General features: G+C 42.9%; 1 protein-coding gene across 1 annotated transcript in view; it reads left to right on the top strand.

Moving 5' to 3' along the window:
- LOC100169857 (uncharacterized) overlaps nt 1-19142 on the top strand; it is a 37046-nt gene that overhangs the window by 15060 nt on the left and 2844 nt on the right. Inside the window, exons 4-7 of the mRNA XM_082963130.1 lie at nt 2965-3116; nt 5367-5584; nt 7227-7364; nt 7608-7747. Of these exons, the coding sequence (XP_082819256.1) occupies nt 2965-3116; nt 5367-5584; nt 7227-7364; nt 7608-7747 (648 nt within the window). The remainder of the gene's footprint in view (nt 1-2964; nt 3117-5366; nt 5585-7226; nt 7365-7607; nt 7748-19142) is intronic.

Consider the following 19142-nt stretch of genomic DNA (forward strand, 5'->3'; position numbering starts at 1 on the left):
CAGCCCCAGAACGTTTCGCTTTTCTCCTGTTTTGTTGTTTGGTGAGTTTCATCTTCATTAAGATGTGGAATTCCATGCACGCTGCGCCTTGGTTTATTTATGATCGTGAGTTTGAAGATGGCGAACGTGACAAGGCTGCAGTAGCCTACATAGGCATAGAAATCTATATACGAATTGTTGGCCAACAGATGCAAATGTATCATTCTCCACTTTTAATGTAATTTTAATTTAACTTTTCCCCATAACAGAAGCAGGCAAGGGAGTTCCATAACTTCCATTTCAAATGTCCACTCTTCGCTTCATACAGTATGGTTTTCCATAAGCAAAGTCGACATTAAAATGCAGTTTAAACGACCAAGTCGTTTTCCTGTGCTTTGTCGCCATATTTCTTTATGTGCATCAGTTCTAGCGTGTTAATATGTTTTATGGAAAAAGTGTTAGAAATACTGTAGGTGTCTCCATAATGACACTAAATAGCCTAACTGGAAAAAAGGTGTCACGACGTGCGTGTGTACTACTCCGGCTCCTCTCACTCACATGACTCACTCACTCACTCCCCCACTCACTCCCCCACTCACTCCCCCACTCCCCCACTCACTCCCCCACTCACTCACTCACTCACTCCCCCTCTCACTCCCCCACTCATCACTCCCCCACTCACTCCCCCACCACTCACTCAATGTCATTGTTAAGGGCTTTATTGGTATAGGATACATATTGCTAACATTGCTAAAGCAAGTGAAGTAGATAATAAACAATAACAAATGATCAGTAAACATTACACTCACAGAAGTTCCAAAAGAATAAAGACATTACAAATGTCATAATGTCTATATACAGTGATGTGCAAATAGTTAAAATAGTCTCTCTCGTTCACTCACTCAGCAACAAGCTGCCTCACTGCCTGATAGTCAGCAGCAACAGGTCACAGTGAAATATATTTTTAAGAAATGTAAAAGTAGCTCAAAAACCTGCGACCAATACATTTTACCCGCAACATCGTTTTCAACAGCCCAATTTAGAAGGAAAACCGCGGACAGCAACCATGCTGCTGGTAGAGGGCGGCTTGATCATTTTCAGAACAATGGCTTGATGTGACTGAGGTGCAACATATGAATAAGATATTTACCAGAAGTGACCAACATTGTTTGATGTTTTGAGTTTCTGTTTGAACCCATTAATCTGAATATTAGTCAGAGAGAGAGCGAGATAGAAACAAGGGAATTTTGTCAGACCTGGGCCCTGACAGTAGATCTCAGTAAGACAAAAATAATGGTGTTCCAAAAAATGTTCAGTTGCCAGGACAACAAACATAAATTCCATCTAGACACCGTTGCCCTAGAGCACACAGGAAACTATACATACCCTGGCCTAAACATCAGGTCCACAGGAAACTATACATACCCTGGCCTAAACATCAGGACCACAGGAAACTATACCTACCCTGGCCTAAACATCAGGACCACAGGAAACTATACCTACCCTGGCCTAAACATCAGGACCACAGGAAACTAAACATACCCTGGCCTAAACATCAGGACCACAGGAAACTATACATACCCTGGTCTAAACATCAGGACCACAGGAAACTATGCATACCCTGGCCTAAACATCAGGACCACAGGAAACTATACATACCCTGGTCTAAACATCAGGACCACAGGAAACTATACATACCCTGGCCTAAACATCAGGACCACAGGAAACTTCCACAAAGCTGTGAACGATCTGAGAGACAAGGCAAGGAACATGTGCCATCAAAAGGAACATAACATTTGGCATACCAAGTAGGATCTGGCAAAAAATACTTGAATCAGTTATAGAACCCATTGCCCTTGATGGTTGTGAGGTCCGCTCACCAACCAAGAATTCACAGAATTCACAAAATTCAGACATTGCATGCTTAATTCTGCAAACCTATCACCGTATAATGCATGCAGAGCAGAATTTGGCCGATACCCGCTAATGATCAAAATCCAGAAAAGAGCAGTTACAAGGAAACAACTCAATCAACTATAGAGAGATGGACCTGGAGATGAACCTGGAGATGAGCCCCTAAGCAAGCTGGTCCTGGGGCTCTGTTCACAAACAGAAACAGAGCCCCAGGACAGCAACACAATTAGACCCAACCAAATAATGAGAAAACAAAAAGATAATTACTTGATACATTGGAAAGAATTTACAAAAAAACAGAGCAAACTAGAATGCTTTTTGGCCCTAAACGGAGAGTATACAGTGGCAGAATACCTGACCACTGTGACTGACCCAAACTTAAGGAAAGCTTTGTACAGACTCAGTGAGCATAGCCTTGCTATTGAGGCAGACCTGGCTCTCAAGAGAAGACAGGTTGTGTGCACACTGCTCACAAAATTAGGTGGAAACTGAGCTGCACTTCCTAACCTCCTGCCCAATGTATGACCATATTAGAGACACATATTTCCCTCAGATTATACAGACCCACAAAGAATTAGAAAACAAACCGATTTTGATAAACTCCCATATCTACTGGGTGAAATACCACAGTGTGACATCACAGCAACAAGATTTGTGACCTGTTGCCACAAGAAAAGGTCAACCAGTGAAGAACAAACACCATTGTAAATACAACCCATATTTATGCTGATTTGATTTTCCATTTTGTACTTGAACTATTTGCACGTCCTTATAACACTGTATATAGACATAATGACTATAATGACTTCTGTAATGACTTTATCCTTTTGGAACTTGTGTGAGTGTAATGTTTACCAGACCATTTTTTTTGTTTATTTTAATTTTGTTTTATCTATTTCACTTGCTTTGGCAATGTTAACATATGTTTCCCATGCTAATGAAGCCCCTTAAATTGACAGCGATGATGCCATTGTTTATGGTACAGTTTTCTTCACCTCTCCAGCTAGAAAGAGGAAGGACATCAGTGTTGTTATTCAGATAGTCTTGTCTGTTATCTTCCCATCTCTCTAGACTGTCCACCAAGCCAGCAGGGCTCCTCCACCAGAGAGATGCCCAGAGGAGGGGGCTGAGGCCGGAGCTCTCCACCCGTTCTCCAAGGAGAGCACCATGCTCAGCTTCAGCCTGGAGATGAGACGAGAGGACGACCTGGATGACCTGGAGAGGTGGGCTGAATCAGTCAACCAACCAACCAGTCAATCAGTCAGTTAACCAATCAGTCAGGGGTGGAAATCCCGGGGGGGACGGGGGGGACACGACCCCCCCCATCCTGGGAAAAATATGATTTGTCCCCCCCAATATATCACTGAAACATAACTATGTAATTTAAATAATATTAATAATAAGCAATGAAAGCAATTGTGCTGATTATAGACACTTAATAGCGCGTTTTTAAGTTTCAAAAGATTGCAACACCCCCACACTTTGCCTCACAATGGTTTGATCCACTGCCAGTTCCTTAGTTGGCAAGGTAACAGAGGGGTCGTATCCACTGTCTGAAAGGCACTCAATGAATGTAACTGACGTGAGGTTAATCCAGTCAATCGCGCACACACACTAGCTGAATATGCAGAGCTAGCGCGCAAATATTAACTATTAAGCTAGCTAGTACCTATTCCATTTATGTGGCCTCGTCAAAGATGGAATCTTTGCTATCGTCAATTTATTCCAAGATCAGCATGCAGATGATGTAAGTTAGTGCTTCAAAGTCCCTGTGATAAGGTTAGCGATAAACTGGAGTCCAAACTGAACAGAACTACACTCTCTTCTACCATTGTCTTAAATATATTTAATGGTCTCGTTGCAAAAGCTAAATTGTCGCAAGGGAACTTTTATTTATTTATTTTATTTCACCTTTATTTAACCCGGGTAGCAAAGATTATAGCAAACACCACTGAAACGGAATTGGTGCTCGCTAGCTTTGCAAATTCAGCTATTGTTGGAAGCCAGCCAATATGAAACAAACTATTAAAATTACAAAAGGTTGCAGCATATGTTGTGTAAATGGTGAACTCATACAGCTGTCAACTCTTGTCATTTTAATCCGTTTCACATTTGCTAGCTACCTTTTAGATCAAAGCCCAAATAGAATGATAAAAGATAAGATGATAGAAGCCCATCTCCTACTGTAAATAACCTACACACTGTGTGTGTGTGTAGCCAGCCAGCCAGCCAGCCAGCCAGGTAGAAAAATGGCAGAAAAATAAAAGACGGACATCAGAGTATTTTTACACCAAAACGCAAAGTAAGAACCCTAGTAGCCTAATATCTCAAAGACTAGTTGATAAAATGTTCATAAGAAAGAAATGAAATTCTAATGGAAATGTTTCACAATGATGTCATTAGGCAGAGCAGGCAACATATGGCACACAGACAGCAGAGTTGGGGACAGATATGCAGGGATAGACTGGCAGAGACAGGGAGTCTCAGGTAAGTTTGTTGAGTCTTTGTTTGGCAATATTATGAAAGGTTCTCAATTTTTTTGACTTGTAAAATAGGAACATAATTGGAAAATGCCATGGATACCCCCACTCTCAACTTAAACTGGTGACTGAACTAAGATTTGTTAAAGGCAATGGTATTGCTGTTGTGATTAGTTGTGTAGTTTTGGGTACCGGTAGTTAGGAGTACGGCAAACACCTTATTTCTTTGGTTCCTCAATATACATTTACCATATTACAATGTAGGCTATGTGTTACAGCACTACTTTTGGTGTCCCCCTCAGGAATTGCTCTTGAGAAAATTTCATATAATTGTCCCCTCCAAAGTTGATATCAGATTTTCGCCCCTGCAATCAGTCAGTCATCCATGAACCGTTTTTGTACATAGTCCCCACATTTTAGGGGACCAAAGGTATTGGGACAAATTTACTTTACTTTTTACTACTTTAATACATATTTAAGTATTTGGTTTCCTAGCACGTAATGATTACATGAAGCTTGTGACTCTACAAATTTGTTGGATGCATTTGCTGTTTGTTTTGGTTGTGTTTTAGATAATTTTGTGCCCAATGGTAAATAATACATTAGCTGTATTAAAGCTGACAGTCTGCAATTTAACCTCAGTCATTGTATCATTTCAAATCCAAAGTGCTGGAGTACAGAGTCAAACCCCCCAAAAAATATGTCACAGTCAAATATTTTTGGAGCTCACTGTATATTCCACGCATATTATATTTTGTGTATAAGCTCACTGTATATTCCACCCCAGCACTACACAGCTGATTCAAATAACCAACTCATCATCAAGCTTTGATTATTTGAATCCGCTTTGTAGTGATAGGGTAAAAACCAAAACGTTCACCCAGGGGGGCCCCCAGGACTGAGTTTGGGAAACCCTGTTTTAACGGACCACTGGCCTCATACAAATCTCCATAAAAAATGTATAATAACGTCATGTATCGTCCCTGAATAAAGTGACTCCTGTCGCACCGTGGAAGACCTCACGGAAGAGGAAGTCAACAAAGCTGATGGTGAGGTTGACGGTCTGTTCGTGGTTGCCATGACGAACACCAGAATCTCTGTGGTGAGGGGGCGTGGCTGCGGTGACGGGAGCTCTTGTCACAACTGTGGCAAGTCGGATTGTAACTTCAACGAGGTTGTCATGGTCGCAGAGTCCAGCAAAGTCACACTGGGTAAGACTTATTATTCTATATTTTTAAGCAGCGGGGGCAGTTCCTAGCCCACTTGTATTTTTGACTTGCTTTTAATTGATAGGACAGTGAGTAGAGGGGACAGGAAAGACAGGAGAAGATTGTGTTCAATAGATAGTGGGATGGTTTCGTACCCAGGCAGACACGATACATGATCACTGGGGAGTGGCAAGCTAGACTACAGCAGGCCACCCTTTATTTTCATTTAACCAGGGTGTACCCTGGGTATGTTCTGGTGCTTACTTCAACAGATTCAACACGTCTGGTTGGTAAGTAGGCTATTCCTTTTATTAATAGTATCAGTACTGCCACCCGAGCAGCGCTTCTGTAGCATTTTATTCTACTGTTCCTACTGCTTTTTGTCTGGCATTTAAGAAGACATTGTATGGTGACAACAGATACTTTCTGTTATTACTTACTCAGCAATACCTGCTTCCAAATCGTGAGAAATTGCGGTGCTTGTAGAAACAATCGTATTTACATTTTTTATATTTTATTACAGTATAATTACAATTTATTTAACTCTAACTGGTTCCAAATTGTGGCTAGTGGTGCTTATAGAAACTATCATATTTTCATATTTATTACTGTGAATTAACCATTTCATCACATAATTTCTGAGTAAATACAGGTTCGTTTGTGTAATGTAAAATACACTTCCTTCATTACCCCCACTATCTCCCATGACCATTCCGACAGAGAAGTGAAACCCTGGTCATGAATACTGTATCACAATCACCATGTCCACGTATTTATAAACTAGACTGGATCCTTTCCACATCTCCTCTACATACTTATAAACTAGACTGGATCCTTTCCACATCTCCTCTACATAGTTATAAACTAGACTGGATCCTTTCCACATCTCCTCTACATAGTTATAAACTAGACTGGATCCTTTCCACATCTCCTCTACATAGTTATAAACTAGACTGGATCCTTTCCACATCTCCTCTACATAGTTATAAACTAGACTGGATCCTTTCCACATCTCCTCTACATAGTTATAAACTAGACTGGGTCCTTTCCACATCTCCTCTACATAGTTATAAACTAGACTGGATCCTTTCCACATCTCCTCTACATATTTATAAACTAGACTGGATCCTTTCCACATCTCCTCTACATATTTATAAACTAGACTGGATCCTTTCCACATCTCCTCTACATAGTTATAAACTAGACTGGATCCTTTCCACATCTCCTCTACATAGTTATAAACTAGACTGGATCCTTTCCACATCTCCTCTACATAGTTATAAACTAGACTGGATCCTTTCCACATCTCCTCTACATAGTTATAAACTAGACTGGGTCCTTTCCACATCTCCTCTACATAGTTATAAACTAGACTGGATCCTTTCCACATCTCCTCTACATATTTATAAACTAGACTGGATCCTTTCCACATCTCCTCTACATATTTATAAACTAGACTGGATCCTTTCCACATCTCCTCCACTCTTAGCACCATGGGTTTATTTCACTTCTGTAGCTTCACCTGCCATGGGGCCCAAACAATGACATCATCCAAACGACGAGCTTGTTGAGGTATGTTTCCTCATCTTCTTCATTGTATTTTCTGATGGCCATTTTGTCTGTTTGTTTCTCTCTTTGTGTTCAGTGTCTCGAGGAATGGGCAACTTGGAAAAAGTACAACAGTTGGACAACATCTTTATTGAAAACTATTTATACCGCACGTACCTTCGGCGTAAACATACACGTAGGATGTGGAGTATTCCTAGTTTGTCACCAACTCCAGGTTTGTTATAGAATAATGTGTTTTTGTATTATGCCATCGATTTTTTTTTTTTAATTATTTTATCATGATAAAAAATATAGAACTGTGTTTATTAAACGTTGCAATGGCAATTATGTGTAAATATTAACTTGATGGACAGTCTAAACTGTATAGACTACAGACTGTGAACGCTAACTTTATCCCAATGTTTTTTTGTTACTATGGTAATAACTGATTACTGATTTGTTGATTGATTTATTCCAGAGAAGATCACCATCTATCACTACAAGTCTGACTGTGTGGACGGAGAGTTTCGGGGGGTCCCTGTGGTCCTCAACTTCACCAGCTCTAACTGTTTCCTCAAGTGTGTTAAGGACGGAGAGAGAGTCTCTCTCTGTGTTGAGGTGAGCACATACTCTTCTGCTTTCTGCTGCTAAGACTGTTAGTAAGGTCCTGAAAAACAAAACGACAAAATTATAGTATCAAGTTGGGTTCTCAAATGATATATATATATATATTTATTGCAGCGCAGCAAGGAGAGAGCGTTTTCGCCAAAACAGTACAATAGTCTCTCAATAGTACTTCCCTAAAGAGAGGATATTTCTACAGATACACAAATAACTCCTCACAAGGTCACAGATGAGCATACATGGACTATACTAAACATTAGGAACACCTTTCTAATACTGAGTTGCCCCCCCAGGCCCCCCCTTTGCCCTCAGAACAGCCTCAATTTGTCGGGGCATGGACTTTACAAGGTGTCAAAAGCGGGGTTAGGTGGTTCAAGGCCCTGTAATAGATATTGGGGTTAGGTGGTTCAAGGCCCTGTAATAGATATTGGGGTTAGGTGGTTCAAGGCCCTCTAATAGACATTGGGGTTAGGTGGTTCAAGGCCCTCTAATAGACATTGGGGTTAGGTGGTTCAAGGCCCTCTAATAGATATTGGGGTTAGGTGGTTCAAGGCCCTCTAATAGACATTGGGGTTAGGTGGTTCAAGGCCCTCTAATAGACATTGGGGTTAGGTGGTTCAAGGCCCTCTAATAGACATTGGGGTTAGGTGGTTCAAGGCCCTCTAATAGACATTGGGGTTAGGTGGTTCAAGGCCCTCTAATAGACATTGGGGTTAGGTGGTTCAAGGCCCTCTAATAGACATTGGGGTTAGGTGGTTCAAGGCCCTCTAATAGACATTGGGGTTAGGTGGTTCAAGGCCCTCTAATAGACATTGGGGTTAGGTGGTTCAAGGCCCTCTAATAGACATTGGGGTTAGGTGGTTCAAGGCCCTCTAATAGACATTGGGGTTAGGTGGTTCAAGGCCCTCTAATAGACATTGGGGTTAGGTGCTTCAAGGCCCTCTAATAGACATTGGGGTTAGGTGGTTCAAGGCCCTCTAATAGACATTGGGGTTAGGTGGTTCAAGGCCCTCTAATAGACATTGGGGTTAGGTGGTTCAAGGCCCTCTAATAGACATTGGGGTTAGGTGGTTCAAGGCCCTCTAATAGACATTGGGGTTAGGTGGTTCAAGGCCCTCTAATAGACATTGGGGTTAGGTGGTTCAAGGCCCTCTAATAGACATTGGGGTTAGGTGGTTCAAGGCCCTCTAATAGACATTGGGGTTAGGTGCGTCAAGGCCCTCTAATAGATATTGGGGTTAGGTGGTTCAAGGCCCTCTAATAGATATTGGGGTTAGGTGGTTCAAGGCCCTCTAATAGATATTGGGGTTAGGTGGTTCAAGGCCCTCTAATAGATATTGGGGTTAGGTGGTTCAAGGCCCTCTAATAGATATTGGGGTTAGGTGGTTCAAGGCCCTCTAATAGATATTGGGGTTAGGTGGTTCAAGGCCCTCTAATAGATATTGGGGTTAGGTGGTTCAAGGCCCTCTAATAGACATTGGGGTTAGGTGGTTCAAGGCCCTCTAATAGATATTGGGGTTAGGTGGTTCAAGGCCCTCTAATAGATATTGGGGTTAGGTGGTTCAAGGCCCTCTAATAGACATTGGGGTTAGGTGGTTCAAGGCCCTCTAATAGACATTGAGGTTAGGTGGTTCAAGGCCCTCTAATAGACATTGGGGTTAGGTGGTTCAAGGCCCTCTAATAGACATTGGGGTTAGGTGGTTCAAGGCCCTCTAATAGATATTGGGGTTAGGTGGTTCAAGGCCCTCTAATAGACATTGGGGTTAGGTGCTTCAAGGCCCTCTAATAGATATTGGGGTTAGGTGGTTCAAGGCCCTCTAATAGACATTGGGGTTAGGTGGATCAAGGCCCTCTAATAGACATTGGGGTTAGGTGGTTCAAGGCCCTCTAATAGACATTGGGGTTAGGTGGTTCAAGGCCCTCTAATAGACATTGGGGTTAGGTGGTTCAAGGCCCTCTAATAGACATTGGGGTTAGGTGGTTCAAGGCCCTCTAATAGACATTGGGGTTAGGTGGTTCAAGGCCCTCTAATAGACATTGGGGTTAGGTGCGTCAAGGCCCTCTAATAGATATTGGGGTTAGGTGGTTCAAGGCCCTCTAATAGATATTGGGGTTAGGTGGTTCAAGGCCCTCTAATAGATATTGGGGTTAGGTGGTTCAAGGCCCTCTAATAGATATTGGGGTTAGGTGGTTCAAGGCCCTCTAATAGACATTGGGGTTAGGTGGTTCAAGGCCCTCTAATAGACATTGGGGTTAGGTGGTTCAAGGCCCTCTAATAGACATTGGGGTTAGGTGGTTCAAGGCCCTCTAATAGATATTGGGGTTAGGTGGTTCAAGGCCCTCTAATAGACATTGGGGTTAGGTGGTTCAAGGCCCTCTAATAGACATTGAGGTTAGGTGGTTCAAGGCCCTCTAATAGACATTGGGGTTAGGTGGTTCAAGGCCCTCTAATAGACATTGGGGTTAGGTGGTTCAAGGCCCTCTAATAGACATTGGGGTTAGGTGGTTCAAGGCCCTCTAATAGACATTGGGGTTAGGTGGTTCAAGGCCCTCTAATAGACATTGGGGTTAGGTGGTTCAAGGCCCTCTAATCGACATTGGGGTTAGGTGGTTCAAGGCCCTCTAATAGACATTGGGGTTAGGTGGTTCAGGCGAGCTATAGTCAGTCCTCTGGCTCCTTATTGTAGTGGTACAAGGGACCGAGACGTCACTCCCTACATTGTCAAAGGGGTCACTTTTACCAGCATTTTCACAATCAGTAGTGATCATCATACCTGCCCTCTGTTCTGCCAGGCACTAGGCAGCACAGACATAGGGCCATAACCCATATGAAAGGTACGGAGCACAACCAGTCAGTTTACAGGCATTCACCAACAGTGAGTCATTCCAGGACCAGATTGTGTTCCCACATACAGTATTGTTGTTTACCAGAGAGGTCACAATCTGTTCACCAATCACCCTTTCACTGCTAAAGGAACCAATTGCAGCATTCACCTTGACATTTACAGAGGAATGAGGGGAGAACAGCTCATTACAATGGCTGGAACGGAGCGAACAGAATGGCATCAAACACCTGAAACCATGTGTTTTTTTTATTTACATTTTTTATTTATTTAACCTTTATTTAACTAGGCAAGTCAGTTAAGAACAAATTCTTATTTACAATGACAGCAAAACCCGGACGATGCTGGGCCAATTGTGCGCCGCCCTATGGGACTCCCAATCACGGCCGGATGTGATAAAGCCTGGATGTTTGATGTATTTCATACCATTCCACTAATTCCGCTCCATACATTACCACGAGCCCATCCTCACCAATTAAGGTGCCACCAACCTCCTGTGTTGCTAGATTAAAATGGGGCCAGGAGCCGTCAACTTTGGGTGGTGTCAGTAACGACATGGGAATTTAACTGAATGGAGGTGTAGCACGTGTCGCAGGACAAGTAGTCTTCCTGGAGACCTTTGGCACTCGTGGGATCCTTATTATGTAAGAGTGAGTGAATAAAGCCTGTCTTGCTCTCGACCAGCAGTGAGAAGGGGAAGTGAGGGCCTGCGTTTGATTACACACACCACGCCACCACATTGTTAGCTAGACTGTGAAAGGGTTAGTGAGATTCCAATTTGAGGAAGAAATGTCATTCAAATGGGCCGTCCTCCAGTGACTACAATCATCTGAGAAGTTACTGTCCCAGACTAGCCAAGGATGAGTCTGGATAAAGGAGGTGGTAGAATTAAGCAATAAGGCACAAGGCGGTGTGGTATATGGCCAATATACCACGGCTAAGGGCTGTTCTTAGGAACGACGCACCGCGGAATGCTGATTGGCTGACAGCCGTGGTATCAAATCAAATTTATTTTTATATAGCCCTTCGTACATCAGCTGATATTCTCAAAGTGCTGTACAGAAACCCAGCCTAAAACCCCAAACAGCAAGCAAAGCATGTGAAAGAAGCACGGTGGCTAGGAAAAACTCCCTAGGAAAAACTCCCTAGAAAGGCCAAAAACCTAGGAAGAAACCTAGAGAGGAACCAGGCTATGAGGGGTGGCCAGTCCTCTTCTGGCTGTGCAGGGTGGATATTATAACAGAACATGGTCAAAATGTTAAAATGTTAAAATGTTCATAAATGACCAGCATGGTCAAATAATAATAATCATAGTAGTTGTCGAGGGTGCAACAAGCACGTCCGGTGAACAGGTCAGGGTTCCATAGCCGCAGGCAGAACAGTTGAAACTGGAGCAGCAGCACGGCCAGGTGGACTGGGGACAGCAAGGAGTCATCATACCAGGTAGTCCTGAGGCATGGTCCTAGGGCTCAGGTCCTCCGAGAGAAAGACAGAAAGAGAGAAAGAGAGAATTAGAGAGAGCATATTTAAATACACACAGGACACCGGATAAGACAAGAGAAATACTCCAGATGTAACAGACTGACCCTAGCCCCCCGACACATAAACTACTGCAGCATAAATACTGGAGGCTGAGACAGGAGGGATCAGAAGACACTGTGGCCCCATCCGATGATACCCCCGGACAGGGCCAAACAGGCAGGATATAACCCCACCCACTTTGCCAAAGCACAGCCCCCACACCACTAGAGGGATGTCTCCAACCACCAACTTACCGTCCTAAGACAAGGCCGAGTATAGCCCACAACGATCTCCGCCATGGCACAACCCAAGGGGGGGGGCGCCAACCCAGACAGGAAGACCACGTCAGTGACTCAACCCACTCAAGTGACGCACCCCTCCCATGGACGGCATGGAAGAACACCAGTAGGCCAGTGACTCAGCCTCTGTAAAAGGGTTAGAGGCAGAGAATCCCAGTGGAAAGAGGGGAACCGGCAAGGCAGAGACAGCAAGGGCGGTTCGTTGCTCCAGCCTTTCCGTTCACCTTCACACTCCTGGGCCAGACTATACTTAATCATAGGACCTACTGAAGAGATAAGTCTTCAGTAAAGACTTAAAGGTTGAGACTGAGTCTGCGTCTCTCACATTGGTAGGCAGACCATTCCATAAAAATGGAGCTCTATAGGAGAAAGCCCTACCTCCAGCCGTTTGCTTAGAAATTCTAGGGACAATTAGGAGGCCTGCGTCTTGTGACCGTAGCGTACGTGTAGGTATGTACGGCAGGACCAAATCGGAAAGATAGGTAGGAGCAAGCCCATGTAATGCTTTGTAGGTTAGCAGTAAAACCTTGAAATCAGCCCTTGCCTTAACAGGAAGCCAGTGTAGGGAGGCTAACACTGGAGTAATATGATCAAATTTTTTGGTTCTAGTCAGGATTCTAGCAGCCGTATTTAGCACTAACTGAAGTTTATTTAGTGCTTTATCCAGGTAGCCGGAAAGTAGAGCATTGCAGTAGTCCAGCCTAGAAGTAACAAAAGCATGGATTAATTTTTCTGCGTCATTTTTGGACAGAAAATTTCTGATTTTTGCAATGTTACGTAGATGGAAAAAAGCTGTCCTTGAAACAGTCTTGATATGTTCTTCAAAAGAGAGATCAGGGTCCAGAGTAACGCCGAGGTCCTTCACAGTTTTATTTGAGACGACTGTACAACCATCCAGATTAATTGTCAGATTCAACAGAAGATCTCTTTGTTTCTTGGGACCTAGAACAAGCATCTCTGTTTTGTCCGAGTTTAAAAGTAGAAAGTTTGCAGCCATCCACTTCTTTATGTCTGAAACACAGGCTTCTAGCGAGGGCAATTTTGGGGCTTCACCATGTTTCATTGAAATGTACAGCTGTGTGTCGTCTGCATAGCAGTGAAATTTAACATTATGTTTTCGAATGACATCCCCAAGAGGTAAAATATATAGTGAAAACAATAGTGGTCCTAAAACGGAACCTTGAGGAACACCGAAATTTACAATTGATTTGTCAGAGGACAAACCATTCACAGAGACAAACTGATATCTTTCCGACAGATAAGATCTAAACCAGGCCAGAACTTGTCCATGTAGACCAATTTGGGTTTCCAATCTCTCCAAAAGAATGTGGTGATCGATGGTATCAAAAGCGGCACTAAGATCTAGGAGCACGAGGACAGATGCAGAGCCTCGGTCTGACGTCATTAAAAGGTCATTTACCACCTTCACAAGTGCAGTCTCAGTGCTATGATGGGGTCTAAAACCAGACTGAAGCGTTTCGTATACATTGTTTGTCTTCAGGAAGGCAGTCAGTTGCTGTGCAACAGCTTTTTCTAAAATTTTGGAGAGGAATGGAAGATTCGATATAGGCCGATAGTTTTTTATAATTTCTGGATCAAGATTCGGCTTTTTCAAGAGAGGCTTTATTACTGCCACTTTTAGTGAGCTTGGTACACATCCGGTGGATAGAGAGCCGTTTATTATGTTCAACATAGGAGGGCCAAGCACAGGAAGCAGCTCTTTCAGTAGTTTAGTTGGAATAGGGTCCAGTATGCAGCTTGAGGGTTTGGAGGCCATGATTATTTTCATCATTGCGTCAAGAGATATAGTACTAAAACACTTTAGTATCTCCCTTGATCCTAGGTCCTGGCAGAGTTGTGCAGACTCAGGACAATGGAGCTTTGGAGGAATACCCAGATTTAAAGAGGAGTCTGTAATTTGCTTTCTAATGATCATGATCTTTTCCTCAAAGAAGTTCATAAATTTATTACTGCTGAAGTGAAAGCCATCCTCCATTTGCGAAGGCTGCTTTTTAGTTAGCTTTGCGACAGTATCAAAAAGAAATTTCGGATTGTTCTTATTTTCCTCAATTAAGTTGGAAAAATAGGATGATCGAGCAGCAGTAAGGGCTCTTCGATACTGCACGGTACTGTCTTTCCAAGCTAGTCGGAAGACTTCCAGTTTGGTGTGGCGCCATTTCCGTTCCAATTTTCTGGAAGCTTGCTTCAGAGCTCGTGTATTTTCTGTATACCAGGGAGCTAGTTTCTTATGACAGATGTTTTTAGTTTTTAGGGGTGCAACTGCATCTAGGGTATTGCGCAAGGTTAAATTGAGTTCCTCGGTTAGGTGGTTAACTGATTTTTGTCCTCTGACGTCCTTGGGTAGGCAGAGGCAGTCTGGAAGGGCATCAAGGAATCTTTGGGTTGTCTGAGAATTTATAGCACGACTTTTAATGCTCCTTGGTTGGGGTCTGAGCAGATTATTTGTTGCAATTGCAAACGTAATAAAATGGTGGTCCGATAGTCCAGGATTATGAGGAAAAACATTTAGATCCACAACATTTATTCCATGGGACAAAACTAGGTCCAGAGTATGACTGTGGCAGTGAGTAGGTCCAGAGACATGTTGGACAAAACCCACTGAGTCGATGATGGCTCCGAAAGCCTTTTGGAGTGGGTCTGTGGACTTTTCCATGTGAATGTTAAAGTCACCAAAAATTAGAATATTATCTGCTATGACTACAAGATCCGATAGGAATTCAGGGAACTCAGTGAGGAACACTGCATATGGCCCAGGAGGCCTATAAACAGTAGCTATAAAAAGTGAGTGAGTAGGCTGCATAGATTTCATGACTAGAAGCTCAAAAGACGAAAACGTCATTGTTGTTTTTTTTTTTTGTAAATTGAAATTTGCTATCGTAAATGTTAGCAACACCTCCGCCTTTGCCGGATGCACGGGGGGTATGGTCACTAATGTAACCTGGGGGTGAGGCCTCATTTAACACAGTAAATTCATCAGGCTTAAGCCATGTTTCAGTCAGGCCAATCACATCAAGATTATTATCAGTGATTAGTTCATTGACTATAACTGCCTTGGAAGTGAGGGATCTAACATTAAGTAACCCAATTTTGAGATGTGAGGTATCACAATCTCTTTCAATAATGGCAGGAATGGAGGAGGTCTTTATACTAGTGAGATTGCTAAAGCGAACACCGCCATTTTTAATTTTGCCCAACCTAGATCGAGGCACAGACACGGTCTCAATGGGGAAAGCTGAGCTGACTACACTGACTGTGCTAGTGGCAGACTCCACTAAGCTGGCAGGCTGGCTAACAGCCTGCTGCCTGGCCTGCACCCTATTTCATTGTGGAGCTAGAGGAGTTAGAGCCCTGTCTATGTTCGTAGATAAGATGAGAGCACCCCTCCAGCTAGGATGGAGTCCGTCACTCCTCAACAGGCCAGGCTTGGTCCTGTTTGTGGGTGAGTCCCAGAAAGAGGGCCAATTATCTACAAATTCTATCTTTTGGGAGGGGCAGAAAACAGTTTTCAACCAGCGATTGAGTTGTGAGACTCTGCTGTAGAGCTCATCACTCCCCCTAACTGGGAGGGGGCCAGAGACAATTAATCGATGCCGACACATCTTTCTAGCTGATTTACACGCTGAAGCTATGTTGCGCTTGGTGACCTCTGACTGTTTCATCCTAACATCGTTGGTGCCGACGTGGATAACAATATCTCTATACTCTCTACACTCGCCAGTTTTAGCTTTAGCCAGCACCGTCTTTAGATTAGCCTTAACGTCGGTAGCCCTGCCCCCTGGTAAACAGTGTATGATCGCTGGATGATTAGTTTTAAGTCTAATACTGCGGGTAATGGAGTCGCCAATGACTAGGGTTTTCAATTTGTCAGAGCTAATGGTGGGAGCCGTCGGCGTCTCAGACCCCACAACGGGAGGAGTAGAGACCAGAGAAGTCTCGGCCTCCGACTCCGACTCGCTTAATGGGGAGAACCGGTTGAAAGTTTCTGTCGGCTGAATAAGCGACACCGGTTGAGCATTCCTACAGCGTTTCCCTCCAGAAGCCATGAGAAAGATGTCCGGCTGCGGGGACCGTGCGAGGGGGTTTATACTAACGTTACTATCTGTACTTACTGGTGGCACAGACGCTGTTTCATCCTTTCCTACACTGAAATTACCCTTGCCTAACGATCGCGTCTGAAGCTGGGCTTGCAGCACAGCTATCCTTGCCGTAAGGCGATCGTTCTCCTGTATATTATAAGTACAACGACTGCAATTAGAAGGCATCATGTTAATGTTACTTAGCTTCGGCTGTTTGAAGTCCTGACGAACCATGTCCAGATAAAACCTCCGGGGTGAAAAAGTTGAATGAAAAAAGTTGAGTGAGGGAAAAAGTAAAAATATACGGTAATGAAAAAGTAAAAAACCGTCAGGTATCAAAGTAAGATCGGCAACAAAAACGCACAGCAGCGTAAACAGACCGTATACCATGGATTTGACAAAACATTTATTTTTACTGTTCTAATTACTTTAGTAAGCCGTTTATAATAGCAGTAAGGCACCTCAGGGTTTGTTGGATATAGCCAATATACCACGGCTAATGACTGTATCCAGGCACTCTGCGAATGGTCATGCTAAGAACAGCCTTTAGCCGTGGTATATTGGCCATATACCCCCTCCCCACCATCAGCATTCAGGGCTGGAACCACCCAGTTTTATAATTGTCCGTGTCATACCACGATCACATGCAGCGCCACAACTGAAGAGAATAGGGGTGTTAACAGTTTTAGCATACCACATTTTTACCACATCTGTCCCTCCCCAAGACAGTGGCACTATCATCCTACAGACCCTGAGCGGTCTGTCTGATTGATGAGGCGGGAACACTTATGCTCAAAGGTCAAGTTGGCAGTCACCCCCCCCCGATCATCAAATTGCAAAGGTTTGCCTTTCCTTTCTGACAAGAGTAACTGCAAACCACCCTTTATTACATACATCAAACTCACAGGAGAAAGACATGTCCTCTGTTTGGTTATCAATCACACATCAAACTCACAGGAGAAAGGTTTGCTTACTATAAAGGAATTTTAAATTATTCATACTTTTGATACTTAAGTATATTTTAGCAATTCCGTTTCCTTCTCATACTTAAATATATTTAAAACCAAATACTTTTACTGTAGTATTTTACAGGGTGACTCACTTTTACTATTAAGTCATTTTCTATTAAGGTTGGGTACTTTTTCCACCACTGATGTTTGGTTATCAATCACACATCAAACTCACAGGAGTTGTCAATCATAAATTCCGGGCCCTGGTCTCTTTCCACGTGCTCAGGCACTCCCCATCTGGGAATATAGTTTCAACAGGGTTTTAGCTTCGGTGGTAGCATCATTCTTCCTAGTGGGGGCGACTTCAACCCACTTGAAGAAGGTATCTAATACAACCAAACTATATTTTGACCCTTTACCTGGTGGTAAATAGATGACATTGATTTGAAGCTTTCCAAAGGGTTCCCATGGTAGTGATCTGGTTCTCATCCCAGTAACTGGAGTGGCTGCTTTCATATTGTTTCAGATCTGACTGTTTTTAACAATTGTTTTTGCAAATTGGGACAATGCCATTCTTTCCTACACATTCCTAACATCTCTCCTTGGACACATGCGTCGTTCCATGATACTATATGTGTGCAAGATAGAGAAGGAGTATGAGTGGCGCCCCCATACGACCGTCTGAGATCTTTGTGACTCCAGTTCCTCATCTAGTTTTTGCATGTTGTGTTTGAGATTCAACCACCGAAGTCAGGTGTTTCAAATTAGCCAAACTGGAAAATAATGTTAATGTCAGGAGGCATTGGTCACGGTCCCGACCGTGTTTCATTTCAAATGACTTTTTGTGGCAGCGTTTGATTCTTGCTCAGTCCAGGGAACCACCCTTTGGCCAGATGGTGTCCGTGAACTTGTGATTTAGGAAAGTACTCCATTTACTCATCTTGAGAGAACTCCTACAACTCTGAGCTACTTGGTAGTCCGGGGACCATTTGTCTTCAGTCTCAACAGCCTGCTCTTTAGAATTAGAGGCTCCCATGTTTTTTTAACAGATTTAAAAAATATATATTTTACAAGTTTGGCGAGATCTTCAGGTGTATTTTCACTTTTTCAGTTCAATGAGACATACAGATGGCACTATATTTTGGCGAGTGCTTCGGGTATATTTGCATTTGGTATTTACATCATTTGCATGTGTTTAGGTTCAGGTCATAAAATAATTTCTAAAAAGTATAATAAAGGGATATTTACCATGGGTCTAGCACGCAAAATACATAGTAATAATTTTTAAATACATACTGACATTTATTACCTTGAGTTCTCACCCAGATGTATCTTACTTTATCCAGGATCATTCCTGGGTTTACCCTAACACACCATTTCATCCAAGAGCTACTAAACTAACATATGGAATTGTTGGTCATACCATGGATCATTTTAGCTATTTGATTTTGAATTTTAGGACTTCTTTAGGTATATTTGATAAATATTGAATTTGGCCTTTACTATTATAGCCCAAAGAAACACATTGAATAACATTCATAAATGGTTAAAAAAAAGACAGTCAAAAAATACATCATAAGGAATACGTTTTTGAAAGCTTTAACCTGTACACGTCCTTTCAGTGTTGTGACAAACAGACTGAAAAGCATCAGGAACGATAATGATGAGATCCAGCCGTT

This window comes from Salmo salar, chromosome 16 (assembly GCF_965601325.2).
Source record: "Salmo salar chromosome 16, fSalSal1, whole genome shotgun sequence".
Taxonomy (NCBI): domain Eukaryota; kingdom Metazoa; phylum Chordata; class Actinopteri; order Salmoniformes; family Salmonidae; genus Salmo; species Salmo salar.